At 36.5% G+C, this 21,106-nt stretch overlaps 2 protein-coding genes across 4 annotated transcripts; one reads left to right on the forward strand and one right to left on the reverse strand.

Annotated features, from left to right (window-relative positions):
• The first annotated feature begins 209 nt into the window (after positions 1 to 209).
• Positions 210 to 8,419, forward strand: LOC105339318 (LRP2-binding protein). 3 transcript variants are annotated; one of them, XM_066068814.1, is made up of 8 exons: positions 210 to 279; positions 693 to 922; positions 1,258 to 1,371; positions 1,498 to 1,640; positions 2,047 to 2,207; positions 2,548 to 2,719; positions 2,946 to 3,111; positions 6,493 to 8,419. In XM_066068814.1, the coding sequence occupies exons 2-8, from the start codon at positions 707 to 709 to the stop codon at positions 6,556 to 6,558; spliced, it is 1,038 nt and encodes a 345-aa protein (XP_065924886.1). In that variant the 5' UTR covers positions 210 to 279; positions 693 to 706; the 3' UTR covers positions 6,559 to 8,419. The 3 variants fall into 3 exon arrangements, with proteins under 3 accessions (XP_065924886.1, XP_065924887.1, XP_065924885.1); XM_066068815.1 differs by having other exon boundaries at positions 251 to 279; positions 707 to 922; XM_066068813.1 differs by lacking the exon at positions 210 to 279 and adding an exon at positions 295 to 361.
• A 1,212-nt stretch (positions 8,420 to 9,631) lies between these two features.
• LOC105339316 (spermine oxidase) lies at positions 9,632 to 21,085 on the reverse strand. The gene is made up of 5 exons (XM_011444805.4): positions 20,893 to 21,085; positions 18,212 to 19,117; positions 15,220 to 15,349; positions 12,375 to 12,492; positions 9,632 to 11,771 (listed from the first exon to the last, which is right to left on the reverse strand). Exons 1-5 carry the CDS (start codon positions 21,083 to 21,085, stop codon positions 11,655 to 11,657), a joined length of 1,464 nt encoding a protein of 487 aa, XP_011443107.3. The 3' UTR covers positions 9,632 to 11,654.
• Between the last annotated feature and the right edge of the window lie 21 nt (positions 21,086 to 21,106).

A 21,106-nucleotide genomic window follows, 5' to 3' on the forward strand; every position in this document is an offset into this window, starting at 1 on the left:
AAAATATGAGAGAGAGAGAGAGAATCAGAATCCAGTAAAATTGAAATTAAATTAAAAAGAAATTATATAGGATTTCCCCATAGCGCTACAACACAAAGATATTTTTATACATAAACATCTTAAATCATAAAAATGCGTGAAAACTTGGATAACTTACTTCCAAACCAGAAGAGGAAAGGTACTGTTTGCTCCGGGAATTCTTTTGTTACCCGGAACATTTTCTGGTTTTAAATATTACGCACGTCTTGGTATTGTTTGGGTCTTGGACTTGTTGTTAGGGTAAGAAAAAAGAGAAAATCTTTCATTTTAATGAATATTTTATATCAGATTGCACACTATGATGAAGAACTAGGCTATCGAAGTAGGTTTATTCAATTTGGAACAAACATTACTTTTATCTCAACCCGAAAACACGATACAAATAGATAACTCGAATTTTCTCGTTGCTCTGTATCGTGATCGTGCATAATATTTAGAATCATTTAGTGTAATGACAGCAGCATATATATGGCGCAACACGTAGGAAAGGGTTTGGTTTGTGGCACATTTTCGCCAAGCCATCATTGACTTTTCAATTTATGCAGTATTTTTTCTTAGAAAATTTAAATGAAAAATGGTTACAGCTTTTATTTAAATGAATCTTTTGAGGTTTTGCTTGGATTTTTTATTTTCATATATCTTTCTGATATCAGGTTTTCTTCTCAAGATGGAGTTGTCAAAGGATATTCCACAAGAGAAGGTTCCCTTTACAAAAGAGAAGAGCATCCTTAATGACATCGCACAGGAGACAAAGGAATTGCCCGGCTATGGCTCCCTCACAGAGGAAGAACTCATGGAGAAAGTAGAGAGCATTCTGTTAGAGAGAATAAAAAATGGAGAGAAACGTGCATACTTCCAACTGGGGCTATTCTATCATGAACAAGTATGAATGGAAATCTACTGCACTGCATGAGTATTGCATTGCACTAAAATGTCTATGTATTACCCTGGTATATTATCCTTTTACCTTTGTAAGCAAATGAATTTGTATGTGCATAAAAAAAACAGATTAAAAACAAGTACATATTCAAAGGAAATCAGTGAGACCAAAGCTTATAAATTGGTGAAAAAGAAACTCAGGTTTGCAAATGATTACAGATAAATTGGATGTACGTGTATTTCAAGAAGTAAACATACTATTAAAAGCAATGTGCATTTATTTTCCTACATCATGATACTCTTATTTAAAGTGAAAGAGATGAACCGTTGATGTTTCAGAATTTCTTTGAGAAGGCCAGAATATATTTTGAGCGTTCCAAGGACTTTGATTTCCAGTCTATGTATATGTTGTCCTGTATGTTATACGACGGCCAGGGAGGCAAGCAAGATGAGGTCAGCTGTTATCAATTTAGATTAAAAAATGAATGTTTTAATAAAAAAGAATTAAAGGTGATAAACTCATCTACTGTTAAAATAATTAAATGCAATTACTGTGTAATTTTCTCTCTCTTCTTGCAGAAACTTGCCGTTGAATATTTAAAAAAGATAGCCAACTCAGAATCCAAGCAAGCAAAACACCTGAAGTATCCAGCTCTGTTTAATATTGGGAGAGCCTACTTCCAGGGATTTGGTGTCAAACAGTCCGATGAGGAGGCTCTGAGGTAAATGTTGTCCATTCATTTACAGCACTTAGTCTGTCCCTGATTCCTAAAGGCAACAGTTTTTGTTATTAAACATGTACTTTTAAATGTTTTTTACTTTGATGTATTGGAAAGAGTCTATGACTTCTTCTTTTGTAATAAAGTAATTGCAATTTGCTCCTTAATGTTAATTGAAACATTAATCAAATACTTGGATGACCCTTTAATTTTGTTTGTCTTACTGTGTGATAAAAGAAAGGGTAGGGGGTTGAACTGTTCATATCATTATTTTATCTCAGGATTTTGTCCTGTGCCATTGCATTGCTTAATTTTTGTTCTTTGGTAATTGGGAGGGTGGACAGGATTTTGGTCTGATTTTTATTGTTTCAACTTTGATTGCTGTTAAGTTTTCGGATTGACTCTGTAGGTACTGGCTTTTGGCCGCTGATGATGGTAACCCTTCAGCCAGCATAGCTGCACAGACAACTCTCGGCATGTTCTATTCTCGACAGAACGACAGTCTGGATCTCAAAAAAGCTTTCTTTTGGCACAGCGAGGCCACTGGGAATGGAAGTTTAGAATCCCAAGGTTAGACACTTCTGTTAGCTATGTGTATTCAGATCATTTCTATCTCTCTAAGACTGATTAAATTCTCTATATACATTTCATTTGTTGAAAGCATTTTGCTGCATTTATAATGAAGATTATAGGGTGAAATTTGTTTGTATAATACTCTGGAAGGAATGAAAATAGAAATATGCAGCATAAGGTTTGGGATTCTGCTATACCTACCTTTACCTATGCTGAAACAAAAATTTCTGTACCTACCTTTACCTATACTGGAACAAAAATCTATTTCAGAGGTTATATAACTATCAACTAATTCAACATTTACTTCGAGATTTACACACAAATTATATCTTTGCAGGTGCTTTAGGTGTAATGTATGAGTACGGTATAGGAGTGAAGCAGGATGCAGACAACGCCTATGTCTGCCTAAAGGAAGCCTCCGACCGGGGCAATGTGTACGCCATGGGTAACCTTGTGGCCAACTATTACAGGAGGAAGCTCTACACCAAGGCCGCAGATCTGGCTGCTAGGTAAATTACTTGTATAGCTATACATGAATTGATGTACAACATTTCTCTGATATTTAGACATCATGATTTTAAAGTAAGCAATAATTTGCCATGAGATCTTTTAATCCTCAGAATCTTAAAGAAACCCATGAATATGATAAACACTTATTCATCCCTGTTTGAATTTTCTGCTGTAGTTTATGATAAATACAACAAATAATCCTATACAACCTTGTTTGTTTCACAGGGTTGCCCAGTTCTCGGATGTGGAGCGCCTTGCAGAGGAGACTGGGTGTTTGCCGAGCTACATCGCCAAGGGGATTTCCATGGGCTGTTTTTACTATGCCAGGTGCCTTCAGGAGGGTCATGGTGTCAGGAGAAACGAGGCTGAGGCCAAACGCTACTACTCTAAGGTAACCATGGTAACCCTCAATGTCCTTGTTCAGGACTGATTCACAATTATTTCTTATATGTAATTGTTGTCAGAATTTTATTTGATGAATTACTTACCTGGAAATATTTACTGAGGTGATAGCATGAAAACACTGCTATTGATGCACTTATCATAAGCAGCAGCCTATCAGGGTTATTGCTCTTGCATTGCTCTGCAGTGTGATTTCACTGATCGTACATAGCTGCAGGTCGATCTGTAGCTCCTGATCTGAAAAAATCTGGATGGACGACCGCAATTTACGGTGCACAAAAATCTGCCCTTGCTTTGGAGAAATTAAGCTTATTTTAACTCAAAAATTCTGTGGAAAAAATTAGAACCATTAAATTCTTCATACAATTTCCTACTGATATTGTCTCTGTACAAGTAAAGTGACGATATCTGCAGTAAAACGTTTGAGGGATTTTTTTTTTTAATCTAACACTTGTACAGAAATTGTTCGGAAATAAGATTAATCATTTTACAACTAGCGCAATTTTTTGTGCACTGTAAATTGCAGTTTTTTTTTACTTTGGGAGGCACTGTAGTTCCCAGGTGGTCCATTATCTGTTTCATCTGGTTAAATGCAATGAAAAAAGAGAAAGCATTTTATTGTATAAATATACATGCATCTCTTTAAATTATTCAAATTAAGTGAGTAAAATGGACCTAAAATGTCATTTTATTGATCATACCGTTTGTTACTTAGATGTAAGAGCTAGTAATCATATGACCTTTGACTTTTCTCCATATTTGGTCTTTATGCAATTGACTTACTGATTATAACCTGCTTTAACCAGATGTATTTACCGGTATAGTAAGACATGCCCTATTGGTGCTATATTGTACACATGAATACATTTTAATTTTTATGTAAATATATAAGAGGAAATACATATAGGGGTACTCATGCAGTTGCAGATGTAAATATATTAAATACTGTGGCATGGCTAGTTTTCACAAGTTTAAGAATTGTTATTTGAATGAATTAATAATACCTGAGAAAAAACTAATCGACTAGCTACATGCTAATGAACATAATAGGTTTAACCCCAAAAATTATACTTTTTTCATGCCAGGGGAAAGACCGGTATATTATATATTTTGGCATTGTAATAAAGGAGGAAGTCTATATTGAAGTCAGTAGTTTCATAACAGAAAAAAAAGTCTTTATATGGAAGATAGTAGTTTCATAACAATGAAGTGTGCCAGGGTGTGGTTACAACTTGAATGTCAGCTAGCTTCTCTGTCGGCAGTCCCGACTATATATCTTCTTGACATCAGTGGAAATTTTTCTCAAGGTCACAAGTTAAGGTTGATAGAAGCCTGCAGATCATAGCCATTGCTGATTCTTTCTGATAGCCGTTTAATTATAGGTTCTTTACCTGTAGGTTAACTATTAATTATTTCAATTCAAAAGTGATAGAAGTTAATGACAATTAAGTTCCTGATCTGGAATTCCTTTCATTTGTATGCAAAAGGTTTGATAAGCAAACAATAATTTCAATTTTATTGCTGCATACTAAATCTTGAACTGTCACAGTCCCCTACCACTCCGCTGCCTGGCTCTCTTTGAATGTGTTTGCAGATATATCTTGAACTGCTGAAGTACCTGACTATATATTATGTTAATTAATTGCTGAAAGCAACTTGCACTAGAAGACCACGCCACTGATTTGTGTAATGTCAAGTTTAACATCAAATGTTCTTGTTTGCAAATAAGTTTGTGACATGTAAATACCTGTACTCTGTTTTGATGTATATTTTTTTCTCTTTTGAATAATGAATTAATTTGTACCATGCAATACATGACACAGCCTCATGAAGTCTTTAAGGTTTGGGGGACTTGCATCAGTCAATGTTGCTCGAGACATCAGAGTGGGATAATGCATCCATTATGTTGTAACTGCGAGTCCCCAGATTAATGTCCCAATTTATGGTTTAATTGACAAAGCTCGGTAAAGCTCAGTCTATACATTCATATGCCAAACAATGATTACACAATAGTATATACATTATATACTTTCAGTATCTGCTGACTCACTTTATGATAGATATAAACTTGTCTGCATAAATAGGACCAGGAAATGGCTCTCTGTGTGTGCATAAATTTACTTTATTTATGAAGCTTAAATGAATGTAGTGACAGTTGAAGCATCAGAATTTTACACATAGTTTAAAATTGGAACACTATGAGAGCTTAATTAAAAGCCAGCCCGTGTCAAGTTCTTAAAATTGCTGGTAATTTATTACTGGTTCAGTCTCAATTCTTGGTATAAATTCAGGCTAGCTATACAAAAATACATTGTTTTTGATACATCAATCGGATAGTCTGCACTCTATATATCCACATAAAACATATGTTTTAGCTTTCTCAGAGTAATTCAAAACTGCCACATAATGTTAGTTATTATCTTATTAATATCAAGGTCATTGAGCCAAGGTCACATGTTATGTAAGAGATGTCTTAGTCCTGGAACATAATGAATTCATTGAAATAGACATTTATAAGGACTACATGCAGTATTACTATTATGCTTTTTTTTTGCCCCAAAAATCATACTCCTAAAGAGTGCGAGCATTTTTTTTGGCCCCAAAATCTAACTCCTAAAGAGTGCAATCATTTTTTTGGCCCCAAAAATCAAACTCCTAAAAAGTTTGAGGGCTATGATGGTAGTGATCATTGCAGAAAAAATTTACTGCAAACGTGGGATGTTTATTTTTTCTGCAAACTCGCTTTCCGCATGAATCACCAAAGTTTGTGAACATCAAACTTATGTAAAAATGGTATGGGATCAGCTAAAAATAAAATTATAGCTATGCCCCCTATACTTCAAAAGAGGAAATTAATATGAAGAAAAAAATGCAATTTTTTGCATTTGTTTGTAAAAATTGTAAAAGTTGCCAATTTTAGTGACATATAAGATAAACAAACTTTAATGGTTAATAGTGAGATTATCGTGATAGGCATTTACTAATGAATGTACAATGAAAATCTACTTTTGATACATGTATTATGCTATCTAAAAATGGTAAAAAATAGGAGCAGATGTTTGACCGTATCAAATATATACTGGTAGTGACCTGTTTGATGTTTATGTCTGTATATAACAACCTGAAGGACTGTCATAAAATTGACCTGGTATCGTTTAGTTTAATGTTTTGTCACCAGCAAAAAGAGATCAATGTTAAATTATATTAAATATCAAGAAATACGAGCTGCAGTTTGATGACAGAGTTTCATTTTTCTGTCTGTTACAATTACATGTTACTCAGCACACAGATGCCAAGTGTAGCACTATCAGGCTGCTCCGACCTCTCTAACGACTGATTGTAATGCCGTTTTTTGTGTTGTTTTTTTCAGTCCTATCAATTTGACCCTGATGTCTGCGCTAGATTACAGAATATCACTCAGCATGGAGTGATATGATCTTCATTTATTACTACATACCACGTCAAAATCTTCATTCTGATGATCAGCATTATGGGGGTGGATCAAAAAGCCTCAGGGGTTCAATTCTGCTGATGCTTTTATATTTTAATATTGATATACACTGTAAAATATTTCTATTTCTATGGAGATGTGCTGGAACTTTTTTGGGGAACCTCATGGTGTTTTTTACATACTTTTCTGTGATAGTATACATTTTTTACATTCATATTACTGCTGTGTTATTGTAGAATTTTTGTTACCATTTTCATGTCTTAATGAAATTTCTGTGCCAACAAGTTTATCTATTTGTGTCTTACGGGCGTGATGCCCAATAAGAATGGAGCCAATTAAATACTATTTGTTTTTTATCGAGCTCTGAAAACAAGGGCACCAGATGTATCAATTTATTGGGGAGGGGGGTGTTATTATAATGTGTGCAAGTATTTGTATATGTGCGAATGTTTATATGGTTCTCTACATTCCTTGCCCCAGTATTTTAAGATAATTTACTGATACTTGATAACTCTTCTATTTTGACATGTTTGGGTGTACTTGATATGACAGCCTCCATTTGGACTGATCGTAGTCCTTGAAATGGATTTATATGATTTCGCCAGATCATGTGTAAATTGAGTGATACAGTGAACCATTGCCTACCATATTGATCTCTGGCCTGGGAACATGAGGAGTCTCCTCTAGTCTCCTATCTGATTTATTGTACCCTTCCCTGTATGTTTACAGGAACATAGACCTGTACGTATATTGATGGTACATGTTTCAAAATGTCTTGCTTAATTTATGCTTACAAACATTCTTAAAGAAGAAAACTGCAATGTAATTTCAAGCTGTAGGGGAAGAATTCATTTTGTATCCGAGCTAAAATTTGCTGAATAAAAAAACCCCACAGGTCTTCTTCTATATACCAGAACATCTAGGTTATAAGATGTAATAGTTATGCTATAGAACTGATATATTAGATTTAAATTTAAAACTTTTAAATTGAAATGCAGTTTTCGTACTATAACTTAATAGTTTTCTGTGTTTATTGTGTACCTTAATCAGAGACGTCATATAGCAACATCATTGATTTTTTTAAGAGATCAAAATATAGACCCTTCTCAATCAGAAATACCCATGCAATTAATCTCTTATCATAATGATAAATACTTTTGGAGATATATCAAATAATGGAGCAGAAATGTGTCCATTCAGATCCCATGATGAGAGTTAGGGACATCATACCTTGACCCATTTAAAAGCTGCACTTTTTTACCTATAGGACTTGGTGTGACATTTTTTATGGCCACTTTCATCTGGTGTTCATTGTCACTGGAAATTTCTTTGCTATAAAACAGACAACAAACTTCAGAGTTTGTAGATCTGCTAACCTGCGGCTCTTGTAGATATAGATTAAATATTGCAGCCCGGGTTGTCATTGCCGTCTACCTACATTGTGTTTATTAATGTGTATGCTTTACATTTGTGTCATTAGATCGATGAATATTAACACTCCAAAAACTTTAATTGCACAAAGATAAGTGCAGGTACTTAGAATGACCATAGAATACTAGATGAACTATTTTCTGAACTGTTGCCTTGCTTGATCATTGTATTCATTATTGATTTAAGATATTATTTTCTTTTATTTATTTGTGTGCAATGCTTGAAAGTACCGAATATCTTCTGAGTTTCGTAGATGATATCTGTATAGGTGTTTTCCTAGCTCTGTGATAGTCCTACTGTGCTGCGTGTATGTGTGCAGTCCCGTTACTTTATTATATCTACATGTACATGTATGCTTTGGTTGTTGATTTGTTATTCATGTAAAGTTTTTGAAAATAAAAATGTTTCCAATGTCTTTTTTATTAAATTGTACATGTTATAGAATATCACTTACAAGCAAAAAAAACATGACACACCTACAAACCAAATCAATATCTGGAAATCCGAGATTTTCAAAAAATCAGAAACAGTACCTTATTAAAATTCATTTTAAGAAGTATTTGTTAATGGAAAATACACAACTTGCTGGTAATGGGGACACTTGGTTAATTAATGGGACTGACGTCTAATGAGGCTAAGTGCAAGTCATTAGCAATCTATCACTGGGTCAGTCCTCTTCCTCTCATTATGGCCCACCATTGTCAGCTTTATGACATAGCTAACAGGAAATGCTGTTTGAAGGTGGCACACAGAACATTCCCGATTTCTTAGGGTAAATTCCAGGACAGCGGCCAGCAAACTTCAGTCACTGATGACAGAGTCACAATACTGGAAGATCAAGGCCACCAAACTTCAGTCACTGGTGACAGAGTCACAATACTGGAAGATCAAGGCCACCAAACTTCAGTCACTGGTGACAGAGTCACAATACTGGAAGATCAAGGCCACCAAACTTCAGTCACTGGTGACAGAGTCACAATACTGGAAGATCAAGGCCACCAAACTTCAGTCACTGGTGACAGAGTCCCAATACTGGAAGATCAAGGCCACCAAACTTCAGTCACTGGTGACAGAGTCCCAATACTGGAAGATCAAGGCCACCAAACTTCAGTCACTGGTGACAGAGTCACAATACTGGAAGATCAAGGCCACCAAACTTCAGTCACTGGTGACAGAGTCCCAATACTGGAAGATCAAGGCCACCAAACTTCAGTCATTACTCACATACATGTATGACAGCTACAGTACAGAAAGATCATGATCTGCAATCTTGAATTACAAGTCCCAATACTGGAAAATCATGACCAGCAAACTTCAGTCAGTTATTACAGTAAGAATTCCCTTTTGTCACCGTCATTGTAACAGTTGTTACTTTATTAAGAACAGCTACACTGTTTATAAAGTGTAAACTGTTCCAACCCATTGTATACAAGCATAAATTGTTTGGCTATTGAATTTCTTCCTTATAGCAATCATCAGTTTTTAATATTTCAACCTTTTTTTTAATTGGCTAGAAAGGGGATAGTGGTCCATCTAAAACACTGCAGCCAGATAGCTCTGTAACTTCATAACAACTGGTTGGATACACCCACAGCACAGAGATAAAAGCTAGTAACAACAAGCCCTATTGTGATTCATTTTTTATTGGATACATAAACATTACCATTAGGACTGCTGTCACGACAGCATAATCCAGATATACACCTATATATGTCTTATCATCATCTGCTCACATAAAAACAATCTCATCAACATCTGGAGAAGGGACAGAAAAGTCAATTCCTTGGTGCGTCTGTCCCCGACTTTATCCCACCAGTATCATTGGTACATATTAGTGTTTTCTGAATAAATACACAACTGTTCTCAATGCACCACAGTAAAATATCATATACTCTAATAATAAAATTTAGAGACAAAATTAACAATAATTCAATGCATAACCTTTCATGATAAAATTTGCGACACATCTGAGGTATGATTTCATCAATAAATTAATCATAACGTCTAAATATATACATCAAAGCATACAAAATAGCACATTTCTTTTTCATATATCATGGAAATTTACATATTTCATTGAATGAAAAAAAATTCTAAATGCATTTCATTTGTACTGATAAAAACATCAAACAGCATTCTTCCATGTTGCTTTCAAACTACTCACTATTTCTTCTATTCACACTTTCATCCATCATAGGTCTATCTCTATTGATGAATAATGAAGCTAGAAATTGCTGGAGTGAATATTTTTCACCACAGAAACCTTAACACTGAATAACATGAAAGAGGCCAAGCTAACATCACAGAATCCTATAGCATTCCTATAGCCTGGCTAATGTCACACAAGCCAGATTCCTATAGACTGGCTAATGTCACAGAAGTCAGATTCCTATAGCCTGGCTAATGTCACAGAAGCCAGAATCCTATAGCCTGGCTAATGTCACAGAAGCCAGAATCCTATAGACTGGCTAATGTCACAGAAGTCAGATTCCTATAGCCTGGCTAATGTCACAGAAGCCAGAATCCTATAGACTGGCTAATGTCACAGAAGCCAGACCTCAATAGCCAATGTCACAGAAGCCAGACCTCTATAGCCTGGCTAATGTCACAGAAGTCAGATTCCTATAGACTGGCTAATGTCACAGAAGCCAGAAACCTATACACGGGCTAATGTCACAGAAGCCAGAATCCTATAGATGGGCTAATGTCACAGAAGCCAGAATCCTATAGACTGGCTAATGTCACAGAAGCCAGATTCCTATTTCCTGGCTTTGGTAAGGGATGTCTTGGCTGACTATGCTTATATTCAAAGCAAACATGCTGCATCAGCTGGAGCCTGGAGAACTAAAACAAAATCCTAGCGATTGCCTAGTTTTACAAGTTTTTACAATATATAAACATTTACAAAACAATTCCAACATTTTATCATCATGTTTTTCCTTCATCTCTGTAACAAAGAGGTAGAGTCTATGAGAGGTGCTTTAAACAAACATCCAACATCAAAGTTTTGATTTCTTTGAGAAGCTTAAAGCAAATAAATCAGCTCGCACCAGTGTTCCTTAAGCTGTTATCATATAGGTAGATGCAAATACCATTACCATTTCAAATTCTAAAAAAAAAATGTCTGGAATAAAAGCACCACTAAATTCCTATTCTCTAATCAGTGACATTAATTCCGTAAGTCTAATCTGTGCTTAAACTTATGTACTGAGGTAAAACTTCTTAGAGTTTGAATTTTGGCAGTGAATAAGACACCATCCCCACATCCTAAGCTTTCCGTGCTGTCACCGGCAAGAGAACTGTTTTGTGCGTTGTAAGTTTCCCAAACCCTTTAACATAGCTGAGATCAAGATGTACGAACTCCTTACTGATCACTTGGTACAATGTATAGAAAAAAGCAATAGATATATACGGTCCTCACAACAAAGGGAGATGACTGTGTTACTGTTGTCATCTCTTGTCCATTTCATGGTGCTTATAAAAAATCAGCTACAGACTAGGAAATAATTGCAAGGAGAAAAAAAAACAACTAAAAAAAACAATAACATTGACAGTATACACGTTCATCAATATAGTATATATCATGTGGTCTCTTATTTGTCATGGTGATACACAGTGCACACTGGAAGGAATTCAATGAACCATGACGTTTAGTCTGAGTACAGTTTGATGATTCGGTTGGCCTCCCTCATTCCAGACAGCAGGGCTCCGTGTGTGGTGGAGTAGTGGCATTCATGAGTAGCCTCCCCTCCAAACATCACTTGTGGCTGAAAGGGACATAACAACACCATAAGAACAGTATTCTGCAAGCTGACCTTGTGACAATTTCCTCAATGAGGAGAATGCTGACACTTTTACCATGCAAAATTTGCTTAATAAAACAATAACTATAAAATGCAGTCAGATATTTCTCGAAGAACCTGTTTTTCATTCTTTGAATATCATCAAGTCCATTACATTTCCAGTGACATGTTTACGAGATAAGGACCCTCATTTTAAATATCAATGTCTCTTTACATATTCACACAATGTACATTGACACAGTTCCATAATTTGGGGCACATAAATCATGGTTGAGTTCAAAGTTTCTCCTATAAAAATTCCAAATAAATATATTTCCTTCAATATCTGCTTACCTTATTCCTAATCAATTTAACAACATATAACCACTGCCAGCAATAATTATACTGACAATACAGTATATATTTTTTGTTAGTTTAAAACTACAACTTTCTTCCCATTTAACAGTGAATGTCTCTGTGCTCCTCAATTCTTAAAACTACCATACCCCCTCCCCTCCCCCCCCCCCCCAAATTGATAATTAAGTGTTATACCCTCAGCCCCTCCCTTTGCTCTCCCCCCGGACTCACCTTCTCTGTCTCTGAGTCTGTGAGTGGCTCGGCCAGGAGGTCAATGTCGGTCATACTGGCCCCAACCTTGATGAAGCTGTAGGACCCGCGGGTCGAGCTGTTGTTGCCCCATCTTGTCCTGTAAACATTACAAATCAATATCAGTCTCGCATTGAATTATCACAAATACATGTATGTTGCAATCTTTCATTCACAAGTGACCATACTAAATATTTTTAAAATGATGTTTTATGGAATTCTTTAGTCCACTGATAATTGATTTAAGTACTATCTTTTGATATAATATGATGGTTGGAATTCCATTAAGATGTTCTGAATCATCCTGCTGTTTCAAGTGTTTTAAGTGTGATCTTTCAGATTTTATCAGTGAATCTCTCACACTTGGATTTCATTAAACATCTATTTATACATATATTTTTCCATTCTGACTAGGGTAGGGATTCTTCAATGCAGTATGATTTCTTCATTAAATCACCATCACTGTATGTATAGAGATATCACAGAGATAACTGGAATGAATATTCACCAGACTGTGCTTTACAAAGGGAAATTGGTTGTGTTCAGTGGTAAGGTAAAGTGTTAACTAGAGGACAACAACACATGTATTTCAATAGCTGTTATTTTGGTGTATTAATTACTACAGGTAGCTGCTATACAGGTGTAACAAAGCTCGTTGGCCCAGTTATTGGCCTGGTGTAAGCGGCAGTCATCAGGATTTGTTAAATTGCCAAGGTTTGATCTCTCCCTGCCAACCATTGATCTGAAAACCCAAATAAACACAGGCACTGGGCCCTGACCACTGGATTATTGATTCTCCAAGCCACTGCTGTGTATTCAGCATACAGTACACAGGTGAAACCACTGACCTAAATTTCACACTATTGCAAAAACCTTTATTTACCTATTCTTAAATGAGAAAAAAACATGGCTAATGAAGGTTTACAGTGCTGGAGAGAGAATTCAGTACCTTAACAGACTTCTAAATTGCATGAAATTTTCACAGCAGACAACCAAGGTGTCTGTATTCTGAGTACAATTAGCCACAGAATGCAGTAATCTGCCAGTCATAGCTGATGTATGAGAATCTGCTTCTTCACAACCATGATGAACATAATAGGCACTGGAATTTATCGGTACTTGGTAACTGCTCGGAGGAATGATGCAGCAGAAACTACCTGCTAATTATGAGCTAATAAGTACAATATAATCGATTGTTCTCACCATTGAGACAGTCAACAGAACATAACAGATATGATTGTCTACATGACAGGAGTCCCTTGATCCCAGCAACAGGGGCCTATCTGGGGGCTTATCTGTCCGCTGTACAGGACTGGATGATGGAAGATTACAGAGGTCAAGCCAGTCCCCTAAGGACACACTGTACACTATCAACTCTCCTAAATCATGATGCATTGTAAACATTTTGAGGGTCAGCAAGTTTCTATTTATACAAAATTACACTTTATGTGTCCTTTCTCATTTCGTCTCTACCCTATAATTAATATTATGCCTGGGAGTCTTGGGACGGGACTATTTCCTGTTATTAGTATGTCTAAATCTGACCCACAGAAATGGGAGTGCATTTTATTATCTACCTGTCTAATAACCTGAGGTATGTATCAGAGAATTGCTGATCGATGCAGAATAAATAGCTACTTTATGTATAGAACTCCTTTCACCTGAGCTCCATCTGATTGGCTGGTGTCAGTCTCCTCTCGATGAATTACCCTGTCAGAACGAGCAAGGCAATGACTTTTCCAAACAAAATCAATCCGACTGATGTTGGCCTAAACAACATCAGATTTTCAGCTTCTTTGTACAAACCATGCATGATTATGAGCACTGAAGCATGCGGAGTAAATGCAATCTGCAGAGGCCTAGCTAGACATTAACAATAGCCGGTAGAGAGCGAGATCCCCCTGTCACCTCTTCCATCCAGTGTCATTGCCTAATTATTGATCAGGAAGGGTTAAAAGTTCCTTGCTCTCCCGACACCTGACCTCACAGTCACACGGGGGAAATATATTACCAGAACAAGTGCCTGGGTCTGCAGCCCCTAATAAACGGGTTTTATGACAGGGGCTGTCTGAAAACACAATAAACTGCTCCATTATTAGAGAGAGAGAGAGAGAAAGGAGGAGGGATCCACACCTTGGTTTTCTGAGTTATATCTAGTTCATCTATACAGTGAGCATCGGAGTCTTTTTTGCAAAATCCAAGTTCACCAAGACAGGGAGAGCTTATATATCTGTGTAGATGTTTACAGGCAAACAGTTCCAGGAACCTAGGAGATTACAATAGCTGCAGGAGTGACAGATCTCTATGACAGATGCCCTCTCTGGCTACTGCTCCACCATGTCATCAACTGGTAGGAGTTTGACCCAGGGATCCCCCGATTAAAACCTGCCTACAAGAGAGGCTTTTTTTACCTACAGTTTAATCAAGGGGACACTAAACGTGACAGATGGCCTTTTTGGAAGAGGAATGCCTGCTGATTTCTTGACTGATACATCTCAAATGAATACTGTCAAGTTATGACAACTACATGGAATCACTGCCCAACAATGTGCATTCAAGGACAAAGGGTATCGACTGATGTCAGAAAAATATACAAAAAACATTCTGATTAGAAAAACACATCTAAATACAAGCATGACATTTTGCCCTACGATTATCGAGTCTATATTTTTGCAAAGAAACTCTCTAACACTCAAGGGTTACGAAGGATCTTGCACTGTCATGCTTGTTACCATGAACCCACAAGCTAAGGAAGACATCCATGTAAGGATCAGACAGAGTTTCTAGCATCCTGACTTTGCCAACAGTGATAAAATTGATAGCTTACCTGACAATTTTTGAGGGCGAGGGAATGTGATCCTTTTGGAGGAATTTTTTTAGGACTTCCACCAGGTCCTCAGCTATCTGGTCCTCAGTCAGAGATTCCATGTATAGAGCTTCCTTCCCACTCAGCCAGCCTGCAACATACAAAGAGGACTCATTATCAAACTACTCATTAAGGAGCTCAGATCTAGAAGCAGTCACAAAAAGGACTCATTATCAACCAATCATAAAGAGGACTCATCTAAAACAATTCTTGAGAAGACTCTTAACAAAAAGTACTCATTAATAGGACTGGCATAAAACCAATCTAAAACCAAGCACAGAGAAACTCATTTACATGTAAAAGCATTGATTCATTATAAATCATTCAGAAAAAGGACTCATATATATATCAACATTTCACACAAAGAGGACTAGTTACAAAGTCATTCACAGAGAGAACTGGTGGATGGTAATCTTATCATTCAAACAAAGAGGACCAGGAAAATACCATTTGTAAATTTCATAAACTGCTCTATCACAAACAATAAGGACTTATTTATCAAACCACTCACTAAGATTAAAACCTCATCTAAGCAGATAATCAGGGGTTGCTAAACAATGGGACTGTTATGCAGGCGATTCACACAGATTATAACATCATCATTTGAAGTTGGCAACAATGGATTTAGATATAATCTGACATAAATATGATTCTTAAAATGAGAACAATTTTCTAGATTCTAAATTTCGATGTGGTACATCCAGTGAGTGTCTCTTTCATCACGGTGGTTATGGTAATCTTATTAAGCTGATTAACACTCCTGTAACACACAAACATTGACCTTGTGAACCCTGGGGCTTGTCGAATGAGGTCACACAGAGTAGCAGTTAACTAGTAGTTCAGTCGTCAATGCACTCAGTTTCCATCATATTGTATCAAACGATATCAAAAATGAATAATCAGTTTGGATGCCAACATGACTTGATGATACACAGGATACAATGTTTTGTTAGATTCTAATACAGATTCTAATACAATGCACAAAATTTTAAATGTCATGGATTCTTCAGTGAAAACCATCCATAAATAGGTATACAAACATCAAAGTAGGTAGTATGTAAAGAAACATTCAAATTTATCAGGTCGACTGCTTCATCAAATTTATGTTATGGCCAAACAATTTTACATTTATTTTCTTATCAAAAATAATTTCAGACATTCCAAAATGGTTTCAGATTATTTGATATATATAGATGTAAATTCATGTAACACGTTGCCTGGACACTCCTAATAATCCAGAATTTGTGTTGGTGTCAACAAACTGCAGGGGTCCCATTTACATTTCAATGACTACATGTTTCTGAAATGTGTATTGATTCCTGAGGGCCAGATGTTTACTAGGAAAGGCATCGTATTTCACAATGTCAAACTTATTGACTCCTACTCGTATTTAAAACTACATTGTTAATAAAATTTCTCATATCTATTAGAGTTTGTGGTGTAATGCTAAACCATGTTATAGTAGTGCTTAGTCTAGACACTCGCAGGAAGTTATAAAACCTGGGATTCACAAGACCGATGAAGGATGGTCCAACAGACCCAATTTATGAATGGAGGAATTTCCTTGGAAATCATTTTTTCAAAAAGTGTATCTTATTTAGATTAAAATGTTTAATTGATAAAACATGGTAATGAATAGTGGGTCTTTCCTGATTAGAGGGCTATTTTTCCCAACAGTTTTTGCTATGATTCATAAAAAAAACCATCAGTGGTTTTCTAGAGGTCATTAGGTTTAAGTATGAAAAAAGATTGACATAAATGTGGTTAAGTGTACATTAGCTTCATTCTTAGCCCAATTTCTGAAAACAGGAGTCCCTTCATTCTAAAATGCCACCATTAACATTTTGTACAATTAAAAAATTTGTTCAGTTTTCACCAGAGGTGAAATATTCCTATTAGATACCATTAATCATAAAATCTTTAAAACCACACACTGTATATTAAATTGATTCATGTATACAGCGGTATCTTGCATAACCTGAATTTTTTAATGGCTAATTAGGATTCCACTGTACACAGATCTCTTCCTTTCTTCTGTAGTTGATCATTATGAAGCATGAATATTGTTAGTTGTCCTATTTCAGAGAATTTTAACGAGTTGAGCCAACTAGTCAGTGTACATGTGACAATCTGATCACTGGGGCCTGGGGACCATGCAGTGAGGGGATGATCAGCATGGACCGTACTAGATTCTCCCCCAGTCATGTCTCTACAATTCAATGAGTGAGACTGCATCTTCTGAATACTAAACACTACCGCCACAAGCCTGACAGCAGGTGACATTCTGGGACTTATCATTTCACAGGGCCCTACAAGACTTCCACAGTTCTGGGCTTCCCTGACTGTAAAATCTTGTACAAAGCTGTATAACCTCCAGCAGTATGAAATCTTAGTGATGAATCAATCGCTGGAAGATGTTTTCAGACGTGACACAACACCCCCTGACTCTCCAGTCTAGTTCTAATCTACAGTATGTAATTAGATGTTATCACACAGTAGGACTGAGCTTCCACTAGTACAGTACTACTGGAGTGTCAAATTCCTGTCACCAACGTACAATTACAGCTGCCTTCTGTTAGACTGATGGACAACTGAAGCATGAAGGAACTGTTATCCAACATCAAAAACAAAGGCTCTAAAGCTAAAATCTTTAAAAGCAATATCTGTCTACTTTACATAACATTAAAGGGGTATGTATATCGAAATCAAAGAGAGCCTGTCTGTGTGTGTGTGTGTGATATCAGGGCTCTGTCTGAGACAGGTTCATTGAACTTGAAGGATGAATGCATTGATTGTCTGTTACTCTGGGGAAATGCTTTAAAAGGAGGCAATGTAGCTATCACACCAGATATCTTCTCCCCCATCCCTACATTCCTTAATTAGAAAAAAAGCCACTTAAATAATTCAGTGCAAAGTACATCTCAAAAATAGAGAACATTTGTGTTTTCCTTACCCACTAGAACTGACTCGTGTAAAACTTCAAAGGAGTAAATTTTGCGGTACCATGTATGTCTCAAATCATTGCACTTAATGTTGTCATCGTCCCAGAGCAATTCAATGCGAAAAACATCCTGTTCCGTCACGGGTTTGTCAAACTTTAGGATCACTTTGTCTACGATTCCGAAGCCTAGGCGATCTATTGCCCCCACTTTCTCTTCGGGTAAGGGAGGGTCAAACATGCGGTCGTAGGCAGCCTTCAACACGCCCAGAGACACTGTCACAATCACATGATTTGCATAGAACATTTCACCATTCTCACACTCCACCATCACTTTGTAGTCGCTTTCGTTACAGTTTTTCCGGCTCCAGTGGACACACCTCACTGGGTGATTGAGCAAAATGTTGTCTTTGGGAATTGAACTTTTAAGGATTTCTAGTACTGCCTCAAAACCAGGTGGTATAGAGTAGTGCACTCCTGGTAGCTCTTCGTAACCACCAAACTCGCTGAGCGAGACATCTTCCAGTCTATCACATCCTGATATACAACACTCCAGCAACTTCCTTTGATTAAAAACCATCTCTCGTATATGACGGTCGCCGTTGGTGTACTTCTCTAGTCTCTCCGAGAACTCCCGCTCCAGAAAGGCCCCCACACTGTCATTTTCCTCCTCAGTCGGGATGCTGCTCTGGTAGAAATCTTCCGCCTGGATGATCAGCTGTCCGTAAGCCAGATTCACAGAGTTTACCACCTTTTCATTGACCTCCTTACCCTCCTCGGTTAGGAAACAGTTGCGATGTCGCAGACCTTTGTCACCGTGGCGGAGCTTTAGCAGGTTGTTATCATCGGCTATTTTGTAGATGGGATTTCTCTCGATGCCATGGATCCAGTGGGCTCCCAGGTCCACTTTCTTCCCTTCATCTGAAAATAAGCAGACTTTGTTAAATGGAGTAAGGAGATTATAGACGATTTCACAATATATATTGTATTACTTTACATGTCATCACATTTCTTTTTCAAATTATTGTAATATATTATCTGGATTTTTATTATTCTATGAAATTACACAATCTGTCACTTGGTTTTATAATGCAAATTGATTTCTTGGAAAATATTGATCTCCTCTCTAGCAAGTGTAATTTTCATAGATTTACAGTGTAAATCATCTCCCAAGTTAATGAAAGAAAAACCAGATGCCTAAACCTTCTTAAAAGACTAACATAGATAGTGGTTAAGTGGTTCATGAATATTAAAAAATTCATAGAGGTTGTTAAAAGATTTAAAAGTGTTTCTTCACATTCAATTAATAATAGATGTATGAGAATACATATTCAAACTAGTGGGTAAATATGGGAATACACATAAACTGACCCCAGTCTGACATTTCTGACACATCATATCTCACAGATGACCTAAATACAAACACTTTAAGCTCCGACCCAGTCATATTGGTGTGAAGGCCAGCCCTGGGGCTACTGTAGCTCTCTCTCTCTCTCTCTCTCTCTCTCTCTCTCTCTCTCTCTCTCTCTCTGACACACACTCACAAATCCACACACACAAACACAGGGTAATACAACAAATTCTTTTTTTAGTTTGAGACTTCCTCTTATTGAATATTACACTTCTTGATGCTAAGCAATAGCTTGTATGTAGGTTACATTAAAGTAATACCCATAACAGGGTCGGCCAAGATGGTCATCGTCTAGCAACTCTGTTTAGTTTATCTTTTGTCTGACTCTACAAAAGGGCCGTGCTTTCAGTGCCTGTTAGAGATGTCTACCTATTGCTTCATTACACAACATTACAGTTTTAAGCTTAACATCTTAATTTTATCTGTTATTTCCTGGGGACCCATTTTGATATGACAATTGAATTCTATTATCACGTAAATCCTGTTTGTTCCTGCATGCTCTGATCATAAAATGTTTCTGCACTTTTAAATACTTGAATACACACTCTTTAGTTAATCCCAGTTTTCACAATCTTCATCAAATTAAATGAAGCTCTTTAGTGTAAAAATGTTGTGATTAAAGCACAGGAAATCATTTTTAGAGCGTGCATAGCTGGATTCTTATCTAATCGTGTTGTTTACCATATATACATGTACTGAGAGACCTAAGTTTGATGTTTATTCTCACGCATCATGAATCAATACACATTCACCCTTGGAGAACTTTTACTGTTGGAAAAATCTGGCTGTGATAATTTTCATCAATAATTCACATGCCATAGCATATTTCTGAACAGTGTCATTGACACCTTAAATTGTTTTTTTTTCTTCAAAATGACAAAGGGGATCAATGAAATTCATTTCCTTAATCAAATGGGTTTTTTGTTCTCATGGTTTTGTACTGAATGACCTAGAATAGATGACACGCTATTTAAAAACAAATCTTATCAGAAAGAAGGAAGATTTGTTTACGCTTTTCTTAAGAAATAAGAGGTTCCTTACTTTCAGTTTAAGCCTAAATATATCAAATCTAAAAATAAACCAATTTTTATTGGTCATTTTAAAGTGTCTACGTGCGTCCTTTGGCGACCTTCATTCATAATCAATTTGAACCAGATTAAGGAAAAATTCGATAGGGGAAAATTATCAAAGTTGATATGAATAAAACAATGTGTCAAATAAGAACAATCTAAATCAAATAAACTCAAAACGTATGAATCACGCGCCGTTCTCATGATTAACGTACCGATTTCAACCGTCCATATTCGTCCTCCCGTTCGCCCCGAGGCCTCCAAGATCTTGAAATCTGTGAATCCTGCCCTGATCAGAGTATCGGCTGTCGCTATACCCGATATCCCAGCACCAATAATGATAATTTTGGGTTTATCTTTACCATTTAAGTCTATTTTTTCTATACCATCTATCACTTTTTCGCCCATGTTTCGTCTGACATGCAAATC

Source organism: Magallana gigas, chromosome 8 (genome assembly GCF_963853765.1).
Source record: "Magallana gigas chromosome 8, xbMagGiga1.1, whole genome shotgun sequence".
NCBI classification, from domain to species: domain Eukaryota; kingdom Metazoa; phylum Mollusca; class Bivalvia; order Ostreida; family Ostreidae; genus Magallana; species Magallana gigas.